The sequence below is a fragment of the Argentina silus genome (assembly GCF_951799395.1).
Source record: "Argentina silus genome assembly, chromosome: 10".
NCBI lineage: Eukaryota > Metazoa > Chordata > Actinopteri > Argentiniformes > Argentinidae > Argentina > Argentina silus.
Window position 1 is genome coordinate 1,492,574 of NC_139664.1, and position 11,341 is coordinate 1,503,914.

Below are 11,341 nucleotides of genomic sequence, written 5' to 3' on the forward strand. Positions count from 1 at the left end.
TTGGCTCCATCCACTACCTTTAACTTTACCGCCTCTTTACCGCCTGTTTACCGCCTCTTTCCTGCCTCTTTCCCGCCTCTTTACCGCCTGTTTACCGCCTCTGTCTGTGTTGCCTTTTTATTGTGCTTCTACTCCGTAAGACGCAGCTAGCCGTGTAGCGCAGCTAGCCGTGTAGCGCAGCTAGCCGTGTAGCGCAGCTAGCATAACAATAATAATAATAATAGATGATAAGGATGGTGACGATAATAAACACAGTAATAATACATGTTATAGAGATGAGGAGGAGGAGGAGGAGGAGGAGAGGAAGAATGGGACAGAACATGCTCGGGGATAGTGGTGTGTTTGTGTACCTGTGTATAGATTGCTGTGATTAGACTGGGGGAGCTCTAATAACTACTGTAATTATGCACAAGATGTTTTATTTTGTAAATTTTGATCACATGAGAAATGACCGATGCTTTTATTTTAGGCTGTTGTCTAGTTTGCCTTGCCTGTGCTGGTGTGGCTCTGGGTCGCAGGGCCAGCGTCCAGAGGGAGTCTGGAGACTCAGTGACAGCCAAGGCCATCTTGACAGAGTTCAGCTAACCGGCATCCATCTTAGCACCCAAAGTTCCATGACACTGACATTTTTGGATTGGTTCTAGAATGTTCTGGAACTCTTGGTGCCAAGATGGAGTCCATGACTGTTCTAACTCTGCATCTCCATGGCTCTGTCCAACTCTATCCTCATGCCTTGCTAGAATGCTGACGTTTCAAATCGCTGATCTCTTAAATTCATTGTATGAACAAACACACACACACACACACACACACACACACACACACACACACACACACACACACACACACAGAATCCAGTGCAAGTGGATCAGTCCATTTTTATTGTTTTTATTTGAGATGTTGTACTTTCCTTCGTAGGTCAAAACCATGCAATGCAAAGAATAGCAGTTTTTAATGCCAGGGTTGTGATGTCATGGCGTCTTAGACAGGAGTTCAACGTTACAAGATTTACAGAATGTCTCTGAGCGGACTGAGTCGGTCAGGGCTAAGCTCAGTCATCACACAGTCCTGGATTAATCACATCGCCAATGAAATCTCTACGTTTCTCTGAGTTTCAGCCGAAGATAAGGCTTCATCTGTGTCCAGGAAACATATCATTTAAAAAAAATAAAAAAAACACAAATATTTAGTACCTGTTCGGTTGACACAGGGAATCATTTCAGCAGGAAGTGACTTTTCTAAGTGCAGCAGTGTTTCCTCATGTCTTCTGGACAGCCGTTCACAGGGTCTCTAAGCTGTACAGGTTCATATAGGTCGTTTAACTGACTGTTGAGCAGGGGAGGCTGGTAGAGGTAGAAATCGGAGGACGGGCTCATTGTAAAGCATGGAACGGAATAAGGAATGGTATCAAACACCATTCCTTATTCCGTTCCATGCTTTACAATGAGCCCGTCCTCCGATTTCTACCTCCACTAGCCTCCCTTGCTGTTGTGTATATCTGGTCTTCCAATTATTTCAAAAGAAGAAATTTTAAATATGATAAAGGTATTATAGGTTGCTATTTTTTTAAGCACAAAATCTGCGTGTATAATAATGATGATGATGAAACACTACACATGGAAATATGAAGTTGTACCTGTTCTGTTTTAACTCTGTAGTTTTGTTTATTTCATTAAATGTGAAGTTTTAGTGACTCATGACAGCAACGATCTGTTTAGATGTAAATAGTAGTCACCTCTGAATCGAATTAAAAAACCTTACGAATCACCGATGCAGTCTGGTTGTCTGACTGACGTGCTCTGCTCTGTGGACGAATATAAAAACAGTATACGGTATATGTGACTTTATTTCAGTCCACTCTGGGAATTGTCTTTACTGCATTACTGTATGCAATCAATGTAGAGGTACAACACATGTTCAGTTTTTTTTAAATATATGTTTTTAGGGCATTTCTGCTTTATTGGGATAGAGACAGTAGAGACTGACAGGAAGGATGGGAGAGAGAGAGAGGAGGGATGACATGCAAGACAGGTCGAGGGTCGGAATCGAACCAGGAACCTTGCGATTACGTGGTAAGCGCATTAGTGTACTACGCCACGAAGCACCCCACGTGTTCAGTTGAACAGGCCTAAAGAACCCTCCGTCAGCCCAGGTGGGTACCAGTGGTTGCCAATACCATACCCTGTGGACCAGGGGAGGCCGGCGGAGGTAGAAATCATAGGATGGGCTCAATGTAATGCATGGAATGGAATGAGGTTTGATACCGTTCCTCATTCCGTTCCATGCATTACAATGGGCCTGTCCTCCGATTTCTACCTCCACCGGCCTCCCCTGCTAGGGAGGTCACTTGAGGCATTATAGCTGTTGGTTGGGAGTTATCAAGTGTATTACCACAGTGATTTGTTCTGTACTGGTTCTCCCACTGCCCTCTGAGGGAGGAGAGGGAACCAGTAAGAGTGTATGTATCGTATGTAGGATGATCCAGCTGTCAGTGCTACAGTGATATGTCGTGCAGGGGGTATCAGTTTGAAATGTCACACAGCTTGGAGGTATAATTAAGCTGTCTCTGAACCTGTTGATCCGAGACGGGATGCTCCAGTACCATTTGAGACGGTAGAGGAGAGAACAGGGCATTTAAAATGTCCTGTCTATCTTGGTCCTATCTGACAGTTGGCATCGGATATCTGTCAGGGCTTTTGTGAAGCTCTTTCACAGTCAACGTCCTCCAGACCTGCGGTCTCCATTGTAAGTGTGACTGAGTCCAGGACTCATATCAGATCAAATTGTATACAGGATGAAATGCTTTAGGGTAAGCAACTCATCAACAACGCAACAATCACACAATATCAATATCATAATAATAACAAAACACCGGCAATAGCATAAAGTGTCACAGGATAGCATAACTAGGCATCTGTCTCCGGTAACCCGAGTTAACACCGTTCAGGGGTATTAGTTATAGGAGCGTATTAGTTCAGGGGTATTAGTTATAGGAGGGTATTAGTTCAGCTGTCCAGGGATTATACAGTTGAAAAGTAGCCAGCTGGCTAAAACCGACACGAGTTTATTAGTTAAGTTGAGGAGAGACTCTCTGGAAGCTGGAACACCTGTAAACACCTGTAACCGCCATCATTCAGAGCCTTGAATCTTAAAGGGTTACCCTGTACATCACCACACATACAATGATCCCGAGGCCGACAGTTTAGCTATAAAATAACGGTGCATTTTTGAGCAGCTTCAGACAGTCGCAAATAGTCCTGCTGTCTGAGAGGAATGAAGAGGACAGTCCGGCTGCAGTGGGACGCTGGTCTACCGCCGACTGTAGGTGTCTCTGATACTGTTGTTGAGAAAGACAACAGCGCCATCTGTCGGCATGACAGCGTCATGACGGTGAGTGACCGACCGTGATCGAAAATCAAATCAAATCAAGTTTATTTATCATATACATAACATAGAATTCAGTCGTAGACGATGCAATTTCCTGCTCATGACAAGCTAGCTCCTCAAACATGCAGCAAACAACAATCAACAATGCAATACAATATAATAATAATAATAGTCTAGTCTAGGTGTTCCTATATGTGTTCAAATCGGTTGATGCTGAATGAATACGACAACTCTGCCATACCGGTCTAAACTCATGTACTAGGCTACTGGTCTAAACTCATGTACTAGGTTACTGGTCTAAACTCATGTACTAGGTTACTGGTCTAAACTCATGTACTAGGTTACTGGTCTAAACTCATGTACTAGGTTACCGGTCTAAACTCATGTACTAGGCTACTGGTCTAAACTCATGTACTAGGCTACCAGTCTAAACTCATGTACTAGGCTACTGGTCTAAACTCATGTACTAGGTTACTGGTCTAAACTCATGTACTAGGTTACTGGTCTAAACTCATGTACTAGGTTACCAGTCTAAACTCATGTACTAGGTTACTGGTCTAAACTCATGTACTAGGTTACCGGTCTAAACTCATGTACTAGGCTACTGGTCTAAACTCATGTACTAGGTTACTGGTCTAAACTCATGTACTAGGCTACTGGTCTAAACTCATGTACTAGGCTACTGGTCTAAACTCATGTACTAGGCTACCGGTCTAAACTCATGTACTAGGCTACCAGTCTAAACTCATGTACTAGGCTACTGGTCTAAACTCATGTACTAGGCTACCAGTCTAAACTCATGTACTAGGCTACTGGTCTAAACTCATGTACTAGGCTACCAGTCTAAACTCATGTACTAGGCTACTGGTCTAAACTCATGTACTAGGTTACTGGTCTAAACTCATGTACTAGGTTACTGGTCTAAACTCATGTACTAGGTTACCAGTCTAAACTCATGTACTAGGTTACTGGTCTAAACTCATGTACTAGGTTACCGGTCTAAACTCATGTACTAGGCTACTGGTCTAAACTCATGTACTAGGTTACTGGTCTAAACTCATGTACTAGGCTACTGGTCTAAACTCATGTACTAGGCTACTGGTCTAAACTCATGTACTAGGTTACTGGTCTAAACTCATGTACTAGGTTACTGGTCTAAACTCATGTACTAGGCTACTGGTCTAAACTCATGTACTAGGTTACTGGTCTAAACTCATGTACTAGGTTACTGGTCTAAACTCATGTACTAGGCTACTTTGTACTGTAATGACTGATTGTCATTTCCGTACTGCTCCGTACTTAATCTATATTATTATAATTATATTATTATGTTATGCTGTTGATGTTGAATGACAGATGAGCCAGACCTGACCTGGTCCTGACCTGGTACTGTCTCTTTAAGGCCCAGACCTGACCTGGTCCTGATCTGGTACTGTCTCTTTAAGGCCCAGACCTGACCTGGTCCTGACCTGGTCCTGTCCTGATCCTGTCCTGGTACTAACCTGGTCCTGTCCGGGAACTAACCTGGTCCTGTCCTGATCCTGTCCTGGTCCTGACCTAGTCCTGTCCTGGTCCTGTCCTGATCTTGTCCCTATCCTGTCCTGGTACTAACCTGGTCTTGACCTGGTCCTGTCCTAGTCCTGTCCTGGTCCTGTCCTGGTCTTGACCTGGTCCTGTCCTAGTCCTGTCCTGGTCCTGTCCTGGTCTTGACCTGGTCCTGTCCTGGTCCTGTCCTGGTCTTGACCTGGTCCTGTCCTGGTCCTGTCTCTTTAAGGCCAAGGCCGCGTGGTCTGCACCTGTGTGGAAGAAGTGCATCCTGGGAAACGCCGCTCGCGCCGCCCGCTGATCAGCCTCGCGCGTCTCCGTGTTGCAACGTCTCCTCAGCGACACAGGCGAGTACCTCCAACCCCAACTAACTAACCAACCAACTACCTAACACTAACCCTAACCCCAACCCCAACTACCTAACACTCACACAGCAATCCTCTTCCTTTGGCTCCATCATTTCATCCATTCATTTAAGTGTGTTTGCTGGCTCGGTAGAGCTAGCTGGCGTTAGCAACAAACTAGCTAAACACGTCCACCAGACCGAGCCTGCTGGACGTTTGATTTAGGTTGAATAGCGCACACACACACACACATATACACTATATATATATATCTCGACAGCTTGTTTTGTACATGGAATGTGTATTCGTTGGCGCTAATATATCTTTCGAGTTGGCTGAATTGTTACTTCTGCGCTAATACAATGTCATTGCCACTGTAGACGCTAGCTAGCTGGCTAGCTTACAGAAGCAAACGTTGCCTGCTGCACGTTTAACTACCGGTGGTTAAACGTGCAGCGGCTGGCCGGGACTGGCCGGGGCTGGCCGGGGCTGGCCGGGGCTGGCCGGGGCTGGCCGGGGCTGGCCGGGGCTGGCCGGGGCTGGCCGGGGCTGGCCGGGGCTGGCCGGGGCTGGCCGGGGCTGGCCGGGGCTGGCCGGGGCTGGCATTCCGCGATCAGGAGGTCCTAACAGCTGTTGAGGTCCAACAACACAACCCTGTATTCTACTCGCTAGCTACCGCCTTCCATTCCGCTTTACATGTGGCTGAGCTCCGGTACATTGCTGAAGCCCTCCGGTACAGTGCTGAAGCCCTCCGGTACAGTGCTGAAGCCCTCCGGTACAGTGCTGAAGCCCTCCGGTACAGTGCTGAAGCCCTCCGGTACAGTGCTGAAGCCCTCCGGTACAGTGCTGAAGCCCTCTGTTACAGTGCTGAAGCCCTCCCGGTTGTGGAAGTACAAGCTTTAGAGAGCTGAGTCACAGTTTCGTACATGTTCCACGTGTTTACAGTGATGTTGATTTGGTGACCCTAAACTCCCTGGACAACCACAGCTGTTGGTCCTCTTCTCCGACGCCTCCATGCTTCTCCTCTCACTGGTGGTGTTGTGTACAGGGTCTGTTGTGTGTTGTGTGCAGGGTCTGTTGTAACAGTGTGTGTTGTGTTTTGTGCAGGGTCTGTTGTAACGGTGTGTGCAGGGTCTGTTGCAGCCATGCCTGCAAAGAAGATTCCTAGTAAGAGGCCATCGGTCGGCAAACCAGAGGATGTCAAGGAGCCTAAGAAAGTCAAAGGTCAGCTACTGACTGCTAACCCAGAACAAACCAGTTCCTCCCTTTGTGTGTGTGTGATGAACATCTTTATTATTAGTCAGTGTGTCTAACGAACAGCTTCATCGTGTGTCTGTCTGTAATGAACAGCTTCATCGTGTGTGTGTCTGTAATGAACAGCTTCATCGTGTGTGTGTCTGTAATGAACAGCTTCATCGTGTGTGTGTGTGTGTGTGTGTCTGTGATGTTTTCAAGTCTCCCAGTGAAGCACAAACTCACTCACACAAAGTTGATTAACTTCCTTTGGGCGTGGGCTCATCAGTGTGATAGTAACTGATTGATCGGTGTCTCCCCCTCCAGTGTCCCACAGCAGCCATGGGAAGGAGCAGGGGCTGGTCCTGGTGCTGGGCCAGGGGGACGTGGGCCAGCTGGGTCTGGGGGAGGACGTCCTAGAGAGGAAGCGGCCGGCGCTGGTCTCCCTGCCGGAGGCGGCGGTGCAGGTGGCCTCAGGAGGCATGCACACCGTCTGCATCAGCCACACCGGGAACGTGAGTTAACCCTGACCCTGGACACCCCTAACCCTGGACACCCCTAAACCTATCGCCAACGACATCTTTGTTAAAAAACTAACGCGAAAGTGAAAGTCATGATGTTCCTCAGTGAATTCAGCGTTTTAACTGTATTTTTTTGCGCATTTTGACATGAATAAACCGGTTTTGATAATGCAATCCAGCACCATGCTGTTCAACCGTCCTGGGGAGACCCCTGGGTGGGATCTGGGGAGACCCCTGGGTGGGATCTGGGCCGCCGGTCTAAGCTTCGGCTGGAATCCTCCTGCATGTTGATGTTGACTAACTCCCTGGTGCAGGTCTACACGTTTGGCTGCAATGACGAAGGGGCCCTGGGCCGGGAGACGTCTGAGGAGGGGTCGGAGATGGTCCCGGGGAAGGTGTCTCTGGACCAGAGGGTGGTCCAGGTGTCTGCTGGGGACAGCCACACCGCTGCTCTCACTGAGGACGGCGCCGTCTACCTCTGGGGCTCCTTCAGGGTGAGAAACAACCACTTTGTTGTTGCTGTTGACGTTGTCGTTGTCAATAAGCGGGAAGTCGCCCTGTCGTGCTAGGTTTATCCCTACCTAGCCCGGGCCCTATCGTGCTAGGTTTATCCCTACCTAGCCCGGGCCCTATCGTGCTAGGTTTATCCCTACCTAGCCCGGGCCCTATCGTGCTAGGTTTATTCCTACCTAGCCCGGGCCCTATCGTGCTAGGTTTATCCCTACCTAGCCCGGGCCCTATCGTGCTAGGTTTATCCCTACCTAGCCCGGGCCCTATCGTGCTAGGTTTATTCCTACCTAGCCCGGGCCCTATCGTGCTAGGTTTATCCCTACCTAGCCCGGGCCCTATCGTGCTAGGTTTATTCCTACCTAGCCCGGGCCCTATCGTGCTAGGTTTATCCCTACCTAGCCCGGGCCCTATCGTGCTAGGTTTATTCCTACCTTGCCCTTTCTGAATTGTCTGAAGCTTGCGTCCTCTCCTCCTCTCCTCCGTCCTCTCCTCCTCTCCTCCGTCCTCTCCTCCTCTCCTCCTCCCTCCTCCACTCCTTTCTTACTCCAAACTCATTGGAGGAGAAGATCCCGGCTCCTCCCCTTTGATGTTATCCTCCAATGCTTTATGAGAAGTAACCGTTTATAGTCCTAGTACACTCAACCGTTTATAGTCCTAGTACACTCAACCGTTTATAGTCCTAGTACACTCAACCGTTTATAGGCCTAGTACACTCAACCGTTTATAGTCCTAGTACACTCAACCGTTTATAGGCCTAGTACACTCAACTGTTTATAGGCCTAGTACACTCAACCGTTTATAGGCCTAGTACACTCAAGCATGTTAGTCATATCAGAGGCATGTCTCACGTATGTTTTAGCTAACTGTCCTCGTAACCAGGACAACATGTATGATCTGTGGTAGTAACAGGTGTGATCTGTGGTAGTAACAGGTATGATCTGTGGTAGTAACGGGTATGATCTGTGGTAGTAACAGGTGTGATCTGTGGTAGTAACAGGTATGATCTGTGGTAGTAACAGGTGTGATCTGTGGTAGTAACAGGTATGATCTGTGGTAGTAACAGGTGTGATCTGCGGAAGTAACAGGTGTGATCTGTGGTAGTAACAGGTGTGATCTGTGGTAGTAACAGGTGTGATCTGTGGTAGTAACAGGTATGATCTGTGGTAGTAACAGGTATGATCTGTGGTAGTAACAGGTGTGATCTGTGGTAGTAACAGGTGTGATCTGTGGTAGTAACAGGTGTGATCTGCGGAAGTAACAGGTGTGATCTGTGGTAGTAACAGGTGTGATCTGTGGTAGTAACAGGTGTGATCTGCGGAAGTAACAGGTGTGATCTGTGGTAGTAACAGGTATGATCTGTTCCAAAGGACAATAATGGAGTCATTGGTCTGCTGGAGCCCATGAAGAAGTGCTGCCTGCCTGTCAGGGTCCCCATGAAGGGACCTGTGGTGAAGATCGCTTCAGGTGACTGGAGACACACACACACACACACACACACACACTCCCCTACCTCTCTCACTCTGTCACACACCTGCCTCCCTAGGCCCTGTGCTGTCTGAGGTCTGTTGCCTGGCAGTAGCCTGACATTCTCTTCCTGTGTTGGGTGCCTTCTGACCCCTGACCTTTGTCCTTTCCTAGGTAACGACCACCTGGTGATGCTGACCCTGGGCGGTGACCTCTACACGTCCGGCTGCGGCGAGCAGGGCCAGCTGGGGAGGGTCCCCGAGATCTTCGCCAACAGAGGCGGCCGGAAAGGCCTGTGTGAGTAGCACCACTGACTGTGTGTGTGTGTGTGTGTGTGTGTGTGTGTGTGTGTGTGTGTGTGTGTGTGTGTGTGTGTGTGTGTGTGTATGTGTGTCTGTCTGACTGCCTGTGGAACACTCTGCCACACACTGCCACACACTCTGACTGTGTGTGTGTGTGTGTGTGTGTGTGTGTGTGTGTGTGTGTGTGTGTGTGTAGCCCGGTTGCTGACCCCTCAGATGGTGAAGGTGCAGGGCAGAGGGAAGGTCCACTTCGCTGATGCCTTCTGTGGAGCCTACTTCACCTTCGGCCTGTCTAAAGAGGGACACGTCTACGGCTTTGGCCTGTCCAACTACCACCAGCTAGGTCAGCCAGAGGAGAGCTATTCTGTCTCTGTCTCTCTCTCTCTCTCTCTCTCTCTCTCTCTCTCTGTCTCTCTCTCTCTCTCATACGTGTGTGTGTTCCTCCTCTCCCCAGGGAGCAAAGGTGTTGATGTCTATTTCACGCCCGTCAAACTGACCTGCTTCAAGAACTCGACCACCTCTTGGGTGGGCTTCTCAGGGGGGCAGCACCACACGGTCTGCCTGGACTCTGACGGTACGTACACACACTGACTCTCTCCCTCTCTCTCACACACACACTGACTCTCTCTCTCTCACACACATACACACACACTGGCTCTCTCTCTCACACACACACACTGGCTCTCTCTCTCACACACACACACACACTGACTCTCTCTCACACACACACACACACACACACACACTGACACTCTCACACACACACACAGACACACACCATCTTCCAGAAGTCTCCATTGGTCACACTCACCTCCCCGTCAGACCGACCGTGGTCACACTCACCTCCCCGTCAGACCGACCGTGGTCACACTCACCTCCCCGTCAGACCGACCGTGGTCACACTCACCTCCCCAGACCGACCGTGGTCACACTCACCTCCCCGTCAGACCGACGTCCTTGGTTGCTTGTCTAGCGTTGGTTTGTCTTCCTGAAGACGTTGCTGTGTTGTTCTCCCCCCAGGGCAGGTGTACAGCCTGGGCAGGGCGGAGTACGGCCGGCTGGGTCTGGGCCAGGGGGCCGAGGAGAAGAGTGAGCCGGCCCCCGTAGCCGGGGTGGAGGGAGCGCAGGTGGTGGCATGTGGAGCCTCGGTCAGCTACGCTGTCACCAAGCAAGGTGAGAGGAGGAGGGCTGCCTTTGGCACAGCCAAGGCTTTAAACCTCTGTGTGTGTGTGTGTGTGTGTGTGTGTGTGTGTGTGTGTGTGTGTGTGTGTGTGTGTGTGTGTGTGTGTGTGTGTGTGTGTACAGCCCACTGACCTGTGAGTCTGTCTCCCCCCCCGCAGGGTCTGTGTATGCCTGGGGCATGGGGACCAACCTCCAGCTGGGCACCGGGGAGGAGGAGGATGAGTGGAGCCCTGTGGAGATGGCGGGCAAACAGCTGGAGAACAGAGCAGTACTGATGGTGGCCAGCGGGGGGCAGCACACCGTCCTGCTGGTCAAAGACAAACAGGAGAGCTGATGATGATGATGATGATGATTATGTCCACAGGGAGGGGTAGATGGGAGGGGTGACCTGTTGTTATCAGGGGGGAAGTGTTAGAATGTCTGTCCAGACCCCCCCCCCCCTCATCCGACACCTTAGGGTCCGTTAACGTACCTCTCAGAGGAGAGGATGGGGCTAGGTGGCATCTCCACCATCTTGTTTTCTACCCGTCCTGTCACATCTGTAGGGGTGGGGGGGCAGGGGGTCAGGGACAGGGGTGGTGTTAGAAGCCTACGGGGGGGGGGGGGGGGGGGGGGTGTTGTGTATGTGACTTAGGGTTAACCCTAACCCTGTGTTGAGCCTGGACAGCCTTAGACATGGGAGGGGGGGGGGGGGTCTGTGATGAGACTCTCCCCCCCCCCCCCCCCCCCCCCCCTCACGTCTTTAGATCTGCTACACTAGATCATGATTCACCAGAGAATATTTTTTTAAATTTAGTTTGTGCTTCTTTTTTTTTTCTTTTTTTTTCTTTTTTTTAATGAATGCGTGTGTGTG

General features: G+C 49.7%; 1 protein-coding gene across 1 annotated transcript; it reads left to right on the plus strand.

Annotated features, from left to right (window-relative positions):
- The first annotated feature begins 6,386 nt into the window (after positions 1-6,386).
- Positions 6,387-10,912, plus strand: rcc1 (regulator of chromosome condensation 1). Its single transcript, XM_083678041.1, has 9 exons — positions 6,387-6,500; positions 6,837-7,024; positions 7,345-7,524; positions 8,908-9,004; positions 9,179-9,301; positions 9,503-9,649; positions 9,761-9,880; positions 10,327-10,479; positions 10,647-10,912. The coding sequence occupies exons 1-9, from the start codon at positions 6,422-6,424 to the stop codon at positions 10,820-10,822; spliced, it is 1,263 nt and encodes a 420-aa protein (XP_083534167.1). The 5' UTR covers positions 6,387-6,421; the 3' UTR covers positions 10,823-10,912.
- Positions 10,913-11,341: the final 429 nt, after the last annotated feature.

Coding starts and splice junctions, on each gene's coding strand:
- rcc1 (XM_083678041.1), top strand. CDS start 6,422: ATGCCTGCAAAGAAGATTCCTAGTAAGAGGCCATCGGTCGGCAAACCA. Junction 7,025..7,344: donor GCATCAGCCACACCGGGAAC/GTGAGTTAACCC, acceptor TCCCTGGTGCAG/GTCTACACGTTTGGCTGCAA. Junction 9,881..10,326: donor GGTCTGCCTGGACTCTGACG/GTACGTACACAC, acceptor TTCTCCCCCCAG/GGCAGGTGTACAGCCTGGGC.